General features: G+C 41.4%; 1 protein-coding gene across 1 annotated transcript; it reads right to left on the reverse strand.

Moving 5' to 3' along the window:
* Nucleotides 1–47: 47 nt before the first annotated feature.
* On the reverse strand, nt 48–10,284 carry hsdl2 (hydroxysteroid dehydrogenase like 2). The gene is made up of 10 exons (XM_082542903.1): nt 10,136–10,284; nt 8,680–8,843; nt 8,481–8,579; nt 8,259–8,373; nt 5,405–5,508; nt 5,213–5,311; nt 4,870–5,136; nt 606–755; nt 370–498; nt 48–277 (listed from the first exon to the last, which is right to left on the reverse strand). The coding sequence occupies exons 1-10, from the start codon at nt 10,150–10,152 to the stop codon at nt 162–164; spliced, it is 1,260 nt and encodes a 419-aa protein (XP_082399029.1). The 5' UTR covers nt 10,153–10,284; the 3' UTR covers nt 48–161.
* Nucleotides 10,285–10,882: the final 598 nt, after the last annotated feature.

A 10,882-nucleotide genomic window follows, 5' to 3' on the forward strand; every position in this document is an offset into this window, starting at 1 on the left:
TTGGCTGTCTGAACTCAGCTGAAGGAAGGTATTGGACACACCCTGGATGTTATTAAGGTTGCTTTATTGAGGTGTTAATGTGTTTTTATTATTAAGGCAACATGTACAGGAACAAAGAGCAAGAGGGTGGGGCCTGTATACATGTGGGTGGGGTTTCATTTTCACAGTTTGGCCTTGTTCATGCGATTCATGAGTTTCTCCAACTTGATCGCCAGCGTCATGTCTCCTTTGATCTTCAGCTTCCCTGACATGAATGCCATCGTGGGCTTCAGTTTCCCTGAAATAACAAAACTGCAGCTTCACTAATGTTTCCTATAGTCATTTTTTTTTTTTTTTTTTTTTTTTTTTATTGCCATGGTGACAGGTTACCTGAAAACATCTTGCTGAAGTCACTGGAGTCCATTTTCATGACAACATCAGCTTTGGTGGGGGGCTCACCCTGCCCCACGCTGCCCGAGCCAGTCTTCAAGTCCAGAAACCAAACGCCAGTGTGCTCTCCTATATGAACATAAACAAGTGTTGAAGACACGCCCATTGAATCTCTTTATATGGACATAAATGTTAAAGACACGCCCACTGGACTTGCCCCTTTAATTCCTTGTTACCTGACAGGTCAAACTGATAGATGCCCTGAGTAGACTTGACAACGTCTTCATTAATGACTCCTTTGATGGCATCAAACGTGGTTTCCACTGGGCCTCCAGAGGTGGGCGTGGCTGATGATGAGGATGGTGGTTTAAAGGCTGGGGTTGCCCCTAGGAAAAAATAAGAAGGTGTTAAAAATGGTAAAGACCCCGGGGCTGCTGGGATGTCAAAGTCAAAGCCAACGTCTTTATTTTTTTTTAGTTTTAGTCTTTTCACCAGGTGACTGGCTAAAAGAGCTCCAGGGTAATAAACTTAATGTTCCCATTTATTCTTGATAATGTCACAGTGACTGAAAGTATTTCTCCTAACACAAATTATTGCACTGCATTTTATTTAGATTTGAATTTGTTGAATTCCTTTGTTTTTCCTATTTAACGGAGTCCCTTCATAATTCTTTTTTTTACTTTATTGATCTATTTCTTAGACAGGACAGGTGTTCTATTCGTTACAGTGGCTGTGTCCCAATTAAGAGACCGCACGCTTGAAGTACGCATTTTGAGTGCGATTACGTTACCGCCACGCGACGACGGCTGTCCCAATTCGAAGTGTACTTCAAATGCGTACTCCAAATGCGCTGTCGATTTCCCCAAATATCAAGCGTGGTCCGGTGCGCGCTTCGTGGTCCCATATATTGCACAATTCATAGCGCGGCGGTGGGTGTGGATAATTTTGCCGCAAAATACGGCAGAAGGGAGCGGCCGAAGAGTGAACTGTCAAAAGCAAGTACTGAATATTGTGTCACTTATTTATGTGCGAAAGTTTAATAATGAAGAACATTAAAACATTACTGTTGGCCACATGTCGGCAAAGTTATGTGACATTAGCGATGTTTGTACTTTCAGCGTTAACTTGCTTTTAAAGCCTTTAAAATATAATAATACAATAGTCGACCTTAATCTTACAGAGATTGTGATGATTTTGTGGATAATTAAAGTCAGTCATATATCCACAAACACAACAGGCTGAAAGTCAGTGATGCTGCTCGGTTTGCAGTCCTGAATATCACGGCACAAGCAGGATTCACTGCACTGTTAATGTTAGCTATGTTATATTGCTGCCTCTGTTCGGTGGTGTCGAGCCAAACGGACTTTAACGTGTGTTTGAACGAGCTGACGGTTCACTCGTTAAGCTGAAAGAAAGATGCTTTAATCACAGCAGTCACACATGTGTCCACTGTACCATCTGGGAACTCTTCTTGTTTAGCACTCGTAATAACACAAACACTAAATCCTCCTGTTTGTAGCAGTGTATACACCTGAGACTGTCACCTGTCTGTCTGTCCTGCACTCTCTCTCTGTTTCTTTCTCTCTGATTGTGTAATAAAAGTATGAACATGTGTTTATAAGTTACACTTGTGTTTGAATCCTGCAGCTTATCACACATTTGATTTCCATGTGTGACAACTGCAAGTGTCCAGAGTGAGGACAGACTGAGGGACCCACTGCTGCACATCTGTGAGGCTTTGCACCCCTGATGATCCACCAGGACAAACTCAGCAGTGTGTGAGGAAGAGGAGGAGAAAGAGCCAGCAGCAGCTGACAGATGGAGAGAATAGACAGACTGTTCCCTGTTTGTGAAGGACTGCTAGGAAAGTTTAACATAACTAATTGTCTGTCCTGAATCAGTCTTATTAGGTAATGTTCAAATAATTTGATCATTCCAGTGTTTTCAGTGTGGGAGAAAGTACTCAGGGCCTTCAAGTTACACACTATGAAAGGCAGCAACAAGTTTAATATTCAGAAACCTAAAGTATGTATCAGCAGCAGAATGGAGCTAAAAATAAATGTTTGTTTCAGTTCTATGAAGCTTTGAGTATTTTGGATCAGTAGCACTGCTGTGTTTGTTGCATCATATTGGTGTAATTGTTTATATGCTTTATATATTCTGAGGTAAGTTGATCTATAGTGTTACATCATATTCTACAAGGATGTTATGTGTTTGTATACTTTCTGCCCAGTTTGACCCATTTAGCAGAAGTCAGCCTGTTTAAGGCTCTGATATCTATTCTGTATGACTTAAAGCAGTTATGACAGGGTCTGATTTTCTCACCCAATAAAGGAATATTTCATATATCAGTCTACTCTTCATTCTATCAGAAACAGTTATCACAGCTTGTACATTTTCTTTTTATAAATATATGTAAGCAATGAGCCAAATGTGTTGCCAACAACAATAATAAAAGAACAATATTTGTCTCTTATATATGATACATCTATATATACACTGTCAAAGATACTTGTCTTTAAGTGAAGATTTAATGTGACAGGAAATATAAATAACTGCAACTTGAATCTTTGACACAGAGTTCAAGCTCACTGCTGTAATATATCCTGTAAAATATATATCTATTTATCCATCTATATATATCATAATAATCTGACAATACATATAATATTGGCCATATTATATTTACTAGAGATGGCACGATACCACTTTTTTATGTCCGAAACCGATATCATACATTTGGATATCGGCCGATACCGATATGAATCCGATATAGTGTGTTTTTTAATTAAAACTGTTTTTTTAATATCTTGCTGCATTTTGTATAAGTTCATACTCAAGTTTAAATAAACAACAACACTAAAGCTATTCTGTTATACCTGTATGCAAAAACTACACTGCACCCAAAATATTTCATAGTTCAATACTGATCAATCTAATAAACTTAAACCTACTCCATCCATCCTCCCTATTCTGGTATTTTAAAGAGTAAGCAACCTAATTAATAGGGTTGCAAACTCCCAGCAAAAAAAATAAATAAATAGGGAACCACCCTCCACCTCATGATGCTTAATCGACGTAAAAACTTTAATTTGATGAAGTGTGAAATAAAATGCACAGAAATCAATTATTTTTCAAGAATAATTAAATAGATTCAACATCTTTCTTCAACAGAATTGCAGACTGCACAGATGGAAAAAGTACTATAGCTTACTAGGGTATATTAGACTTAACGTTACTATATACAGTAATGGACTTCTATACTTTTTACATCAGATTAAAACTTTGGGTGTAAGATTCAGATAATTATTTATTAAAAGCTCGACATTTTAAATGAGAATAAGAAAGAAAAGTATGTCTTTGTGCCCCCTTTTCCCTGTTCATGCCCTATCGGCCCCCCTGGCTAAACTTTGCTAGATCCGCCCCTGCACAGTTACCAGCGTCAGCTACGTAGAAAAAGATCCTGGTGTAGAAAGTAATATTAAATAAATTCTAACAACAGCTTATCAAGGTTAAACGTGCTGCTGTTGTTCAGCTGCTGGTTTCCTCTTTCTGGCGCGAAGTGGGCGATAAACAAACAAGAGAGACGGACTCGCGACAGAAAAGCCGATCAGCTGATCATTGATCAGTTTCACGATTGAAGTAGCAGCAGGAGACGGAGGGAGAGAGAGAGAGAGAGAGGCAGTCGCTCCATATATCGGTTGTTAAGCTTAACGCTGGAATGCTTTACAAATATTCAGAGATGAACTTACACACTTGCTTTACTTCTCTCTGGGATAACTTCCTCGGAGATGAATGCCAGTTTGGTAGCGAGGCTCCAAATGCTGAACCAGACAACAGATCTCGCACGCCACAGCCGCTCTATCACGTGACACACTGCTCCGACGTGCTACGGTTATGAGCCGAGTTACGCCGTGTTGCAAGTTTTGTGAGGTGCTTTTTTGATATTTAATGGATCGGATTACATTTTTTTATTTCTCTCCGATATCCGATCCAGTAATTTAGGTCAGTATCGGACCGATACCGATACGTAATATCGGATCGGTACATCTCTAATATTTACATTACCAAAGTGAGATGACTTTAGTCTCATGAACAACATTAGCTAATTGTTATTTACTCACTAATCTTGAAATGACATCAGTACAGAAATGAAGCCCAACAATCATGTTTTACAGTCCCGTGGTCTCAGCCTCAGATACTCAACTAATCAAAGTGATGTCATGACAAAAATGAATGACCAAGAAAACATTTTTCTCCTTCATTTCTGTCAAACAAAGCTGTATGAAACGTTTCTCGCGGTTAGTATCATGGTAGCTAGGCAACCTGAACAGCGCAACGAAGGCTAGACCGTCCCATTTCACAAGCCTCTCACTTCCGCACTTCTCGTACTTATAGTACGCACCGTACGTAGTACGCGTAGTGCGCGTACTTCAAGCGTGCGGTCTCTTAATTGGGACACAGCCAGTGCCTGGCAGGCAGCAGTGTGTTTGTTTGTACCGTGCTGCTCCATCTTCTCCACCAGTGACTCTGGAGTCTCATCCAGGAAGAAGTCTGGCAGCAGAGGGTGACCCGGCTGGACAGCGTACTGGTCGAAGTCTTTGACGCCCTGCTCTCTGAGGAACTCCTCATCCACCAGGAAGTGACCCGTGTAATCTTTCGGACGGGACAGGATGGCGTAGGCAGCGTCCGCTATGATGTCAGCTTTCCGACACTGTTTACTGACACCCTCTCCCCCCAGCATGTCCATGGCTGCTGTCTGAATCGCTATGGCAACAACACAGAGCAGGGTTAATATTACAGAATAAGTGTTAGCATTGTTAGCATGCTAACAGCTGCTCACCCGTCCTCGGCCAGAGGGCGTTGACGGCAATTTGACCTCTGAACTCTTCAGCCATTCCCAGTACGCACATGGACATGCCATACTTCGCCATTGTGTAGGCTTTAAAAAAAACAAACAAAAAAAACAAATCAGACATGTAAAGGTTGTACAGATGCATGATGGGACACAGGGCCAGATAGTTGCTATAGTTACCGGTGTGGTTCTTGAACCAGACGGGGTTCAGGTTGAGAGGCGGCGACAGGTTCAGGATGTGAGGATTCCGACTCTTCAGCAGGTGAGGGATGACCAGCTTAGACCTGAAACACAGACCCATCAAACACGTGTGACCACATACATGTTACTGTCCACATGTATTTGAAAACCTGTTCCAGTACCACAAGTGTTTTCCTAAGTGTCTTGTTTTCTAATCATTGAAAGACAAAGCTGTATCTGATTACATGAATACGCTACACTCTGCTCCAGTTCATACTGCCCTCTGCTGGTGTTGTCATGCTTTGCCCCACAACACAGATCTCACACAGTATCAGTTTAAAAGGAGGAGCATCTTTCCCCCCCCCTCACAGGACTGTCAACCTTACACAAATGACTTTAAGTTTAAATGTTAAAGTCACTTTCATGAGTGATACTGAGGGGAGGCAGGAGGAAGTGACACGCAGCTGACAGGGCGACACGTTCACCCTCTGAAACCCAAAACACACAAAGCGCTCATCAGCCCACACCACGAGTTTATTCCCAACTCCCAGGATGAAGACACGTTTACATGTTCACAGCGATGCATGAGTTCTCTTTACTGTGAACAGATGTGGGCGAATATCAGCTGAGCAGCAAGATTAACTCATAACATCTGCCCTGAGTTTCCTTTTACACCTGTACTCATACCAACTGTCCATCGTGGCCTCACAGCCAACTTTTCACTGATGGATATGAGAAAGTTTCGCCTGAAATAATGATGTGTACAGAATAAATGGCTAAAAATCGAGTTGTCACTGATCACTGACCATCATCCATCAGCTCACCCTGATCTGAAATGACTTAATCTAAAACTGGACTAAATGCAGTTTAAATAGTTTTTGCACTATGAGCTGTTTAGACACCGTTCCAAGTTCAAATATGATGCAGTCATTAAATGCTGCAGGGCAAAATTTTAAATGTTCAACAGAGTCTAAAATTATTTAGTTTGACTCTCGAAGTCACCAAAGTATCTGTTTTTATCTGAGTCCTATACGCAGCCACTCTTTTTTTATTTGGGCTCTTCAGCCTGTATTTTGACAGGCTAGACAAGAGAGCACGCAGGCGTAAACACACAAACACAGCAAATAGCTTGAGCCCAACTCAAACCAAGGCCTCTGAATTAGTCTCAGGGCAAAGGTGTAACCTGCTCAGCCTGCTGAGGAGTACTGGCAGCACTGGAAGGTTTTCAGCACGTATCGAGTTCTGGTTTTTCCAGTCTCATGAAACTCTGAGGACACGTGGCTCCTTAACTCCTCCTTAACTTGACTCACAAAATGCAAACCGTCCATCTCCTCAACTCCAATACTAAGTAATGACACCCAAATCACAGCACATCGTGTTTTGACGCACACAGAGAGCAGTGTACTGATAGTGTGGTAGATTACAAGCGCGACTGGTGTTTAGACCAAACCTGTTTAATGAGTGCTTCCATCATGCTCCGCTCATACCAGCGGCTCGTGAAGTTATCAGGCAGGAGTGTTTATGGAGAGCTAGATTATGATGTTATAGAAAGACTGCTGTAGCACCCATGTATGCTCATTGAGTGCCACCTAGTGTCATTTCAACTTTACAGCAGGACCATCTGAGGACAGAGGGTTAAAGAAGCTTAAACAGACATGCACCTCTTACTTGTGACTTCTCTACCTTCAACTTGGTGGGAAACATGATGTGAGGGAAGTGTTTGAAAGCAGAAACTATAAGGCGATGTTTGGTGCTCAGAGAATATGACTTTTAACCACACTATATGAAAATTTAAAGAAATAGCAACAGATGTCTTATTTCAGTGATCCAGTGAAACCTTTCCCTGCTCCATGTCTACGATTTCTATAAGTGAAGAAAAATTCCTTCCATTCGTCAATTATCCTAAAGGGTGAAACACACATTACTAATGTAAACTGAACTCAAGTGAACACTGAACTCACTTTGATAAGTTAATCTTTCATGATCTGAACAATTTCTATAAATCATGCAAATCAGTTATTACAGCAGTGCAACGTTTAACAACCTGCTGGTGGAAATTAAAGGACACCAGCAGCATTTCCACGATGCGCTCCACTCACTCACGTTTCTGAACAGCCTGATGAGACGGTGTCAGCTCGTCTCCTAAAGTGTGGTCTTCTTCCTCTGCTATGAGCTGATAAAAACATGTGGCTACTTTATTCCCGCTAAAAGCACTGAAACTTGTTTCTTTGATATTTAGTGCACTTCAGCTCAGCTCACGGTGCAGGGGTTTACAAATATACTTGGCAAACAACAGGTTGCAGGACAAAAACACCACCGGAGAGTTGTGTCACTCCGTCAGTTTCAAAACTTGAAACCGTTTGACGACCTTTATGTTTACTTTGGTGGTACGTGTTCTCATGAGGTGTAGTGTGTGTTTGGGAGTCACACCGTTTTGGTTTAAAGCTACAAGAAATGTAACTATGCTGTTGTGCTCACATCATCATCAGGTCACATGGAAACATCTTTTTTTGATCCACTGGATTAAAAATGCAGACTCTGCTCTTTATTTGCCCGTTGTCATGGTGAATCAGTGATGACAGCTTTCTTTTATCAACTCAGAGCTGAATGATTAACCCTGATCAGCCTTTCTGGCACTCAAACAGTCACCTGTAACTCCTCACTGTAAACATACTTCCTGTATGTGAACTCACAGTTTACAGGAGACAAGCTGGTTACCTGCTCTACCTGTTCTCACCTGTCACAGACCTGGAACTACCAATCGTGTCTGCGTGTGATGGATGAGTTGCTGTAGCTTTAAGCGTCTTAGCTCACTTCCTGTTTAAAAAAAACAAATGCAGGTATGTGCTCATACGTCAGGTAAGTTCCTCTCAGGTTGATTCCCAGCATCAGGTCGACCTTTTTCATATGCGTCTCCAGAGTTCCTGTCAGACTGATGGCACTTGCATTGTTCACCAAGATGTCGATGCCTGCCAATCAGACAGGAACTGATGATGTCACTGATAAGGTGGTGTGTTGCCAGGATAGAATTTACTTCCTGTTCTGATTAAAGGTGATTTTGAAAAAGTGTCTTTACCTCCAAATGCGTCAACGGCTTTCTGAACAGCATCTCCGATCTGCTGCTCATCACGAATGTCCACCACGCATGGCAATGCCTTTCCGCCCGCTGCCTCCACTGCAACATGCGCGCACACACACACACACACACACACACACAAAATGTAAGTTCAGAGACAAAGGTTGCTCGTTACCTTATTGACCTGTCAGCGCCTCACCCTCCTGTGCTGCGGTGTAGATGGTCCCGGGGAGTTTGGGGTGGGGCTCAGCAGTTTTGGCAGCAATCACGATGTTGGCACCATCTCTGGCAGCTTTCAGAGCTATGGCCTTCCCGATTCCTCGACTCGCTCCGGTGATGAAGAGCGTGCAGCCAGCTAGCTTCCTGCAGCAGGAAGAAAGTTAACCTATATGCCAACACCTCCCTTCTCCCCTCAATGAAAATAAGACAGAAGAAAATTAAAAGAACCTAAATAATCCGCCCTACATTTTTTATTTCTTGTTTTAAGTTAATTAAATGTTTAATATTCTTAAAATAGGAAACAAAGGAATGCGTTAATTTCTTTAAAAACAAATTAAAGAAATTTCATCGGTTTGTACGGGCCATATTTGAGATTAAATTAATAAAATGTATATATTTGACACACACAGGACTCTGAATTGTTTGTCAATTCCAAATATGCAAGTTTCTGTTGGTTTTTAATAGTAAAACCTACACAGCAACATTGTTTTATTTTGAAAATTCACTTCCTGTAAGGTTAGCTTAACTACACTAGCGTTCAGCGGCTGTTCGAACAAAAAAATCATCTGAATAAGTCTCAGTCCAAAAACGAGCTTCAGGCAAACTTTTCCTGCTAAAAAACAAATAAAGGAGGGAGTGTTTAATTAGGCCGGGAGCTAACAGACAGAGGTAGTTACACGGTAGCTGCTGCTGCTACAAACTCCTACATCTGACGCTTTGAACGCTACAACTCAAAGGTCAAAGGGCAGACAGAGTACAGCCAAATTGCGAATTATTTATGAAAGACAGTTATAACAGTTCGGCTCCACTATGGTCGAAAACGTTTATTTATATTAAAATGGCCACTTGTTAGTGGGTTGATTCCTTGGGATTGTCGAGTGGATGCCGATGCAGCTAATTAAATGTTTAAGCTGAATTCAGACTGATCACCAGTGACCAGACGCTGCAGATAAGATCCTGTAATTTAAAGCAATGCCACCAGCTCAGTTCCTCTCCCGTGAGGTACCAGTTTAAAACTGTTTACATACACTACAGTTCTACAGCTTTTCTCTGCTCTGAACTCTAAATCAGGTGGTTAATAAATGCAGACCACACAAGTTTCTGAACAGAAACAGCCTGTTTGCATGCAAGGGCAGAATCTCATTGTGAATAAGCAGTTGCCACCAGATCCAATACAATAATCTTGGACTTCATAATGCCTTGCTCAAAAACACAGACGACAAGAGAAGAAGAACAAAGTATAGCAGATTTACACAACGGAACTCTTCATCATTAATTCGGCTGCGTTAAAACCCTCAAATCGAACCATTTTATTAATTTAAAACCTCCGCTTGTTCCAGGGCTGCGTAGCATTCTGTGACGACACTTCGGGCGAACCGCGGACTTTACACAGCGAACTTTTGAATGGACTTCTGCGTGCAGGAGAAGGCACTCACCCTGTGTTCTGGAGCATGGTGGGGCTCAGGTGAGTTGAAATGTAGAGGAAGCGATCACAGTTTGTGCACAAATTGGCTGCGGGTCGTCTTCTTCACCTTTCACCCAATTCAAGCGCCCCACGCCACAGCCGGAAGTCAGACATAACTTCCGGTCCGCATACCGACGAGATGCATCAATCGGACTATAATTTTTTTAATTGCTTAGAGTTTGCTCAAAATTCATTCACTTGTATAAAATACTGCATTTTGTTCAGTTCAATTGTTTTCATATATAGTACAAAATCCCAACGGTGGCAGTCTAAGGTAAACCCGACACTAACACATGTATGCAACCAAAAACCTTTTTTTTTTTGACTGTTTCTTAGATTTTCCTCTCACTGAAACATTCAAAAATATATATTTTTTAATTCCATCTCGTCAGGTTTGCTAGCAGAACTCACGTTTTTAGTTTAATTAAGCGTGCAATGTCCCTTTTAAAACTGAAATTTGGTATCGTATACTTGAGTCAAAAAAACATAACCAATAATTATTTCTTACATTAATGTAATATTTCTAGAAAATGAAATAAATTGAGGGGGGTCAGTAGGAGTGGGAGGGTATCGTAGGTTTGGCGATGTGAGGAGCTCAGATGATCCCCAACAGGTTTGTTTTGTTCATAGGGAAAGGTAAGGAATCTCAGAAAAATTATGCATAGTATTGAAAATCAAATATTGATTTTTGTCATTGCTGTTGTGCTTTTTATAATGT

The sequence above is a fragment of the Aulonocara stuartgranti genome (assembly GCF_965226115.1).
Source record: "Aulonocara stuartgranti genome assembly, chromosome: 7".
Classification (NCBI taxonomy): Eukaryota; Metazoa; Chordata; class Actinopteri; order Cichliformes; family Cichlidae; genus Aulonocara; species Aulonocara stuartgranti.

What these genes read in the sequence shown, in the direction of transcription:
- hsdl2 (XM_082542903.1), bottom strand. An exon ending in CTGAGAGGAACTTACCTGAC is followed by an intron (nt 5,509 to 8,258) that starts GTATGAGCACAT and finishes TCTGTGTTTCAG; the next exon opens with GTCTAAGCTGGTCATCCCTC. An exon ending in CTGGTTCAAGAACCACACCG is followed by an intron (nt 5,312 to 5,404) that starts GTAACTATAGCA and finishes TTTTTTTTAAAG; the next exon opens with CCTACACAATGGCGAAGTAT.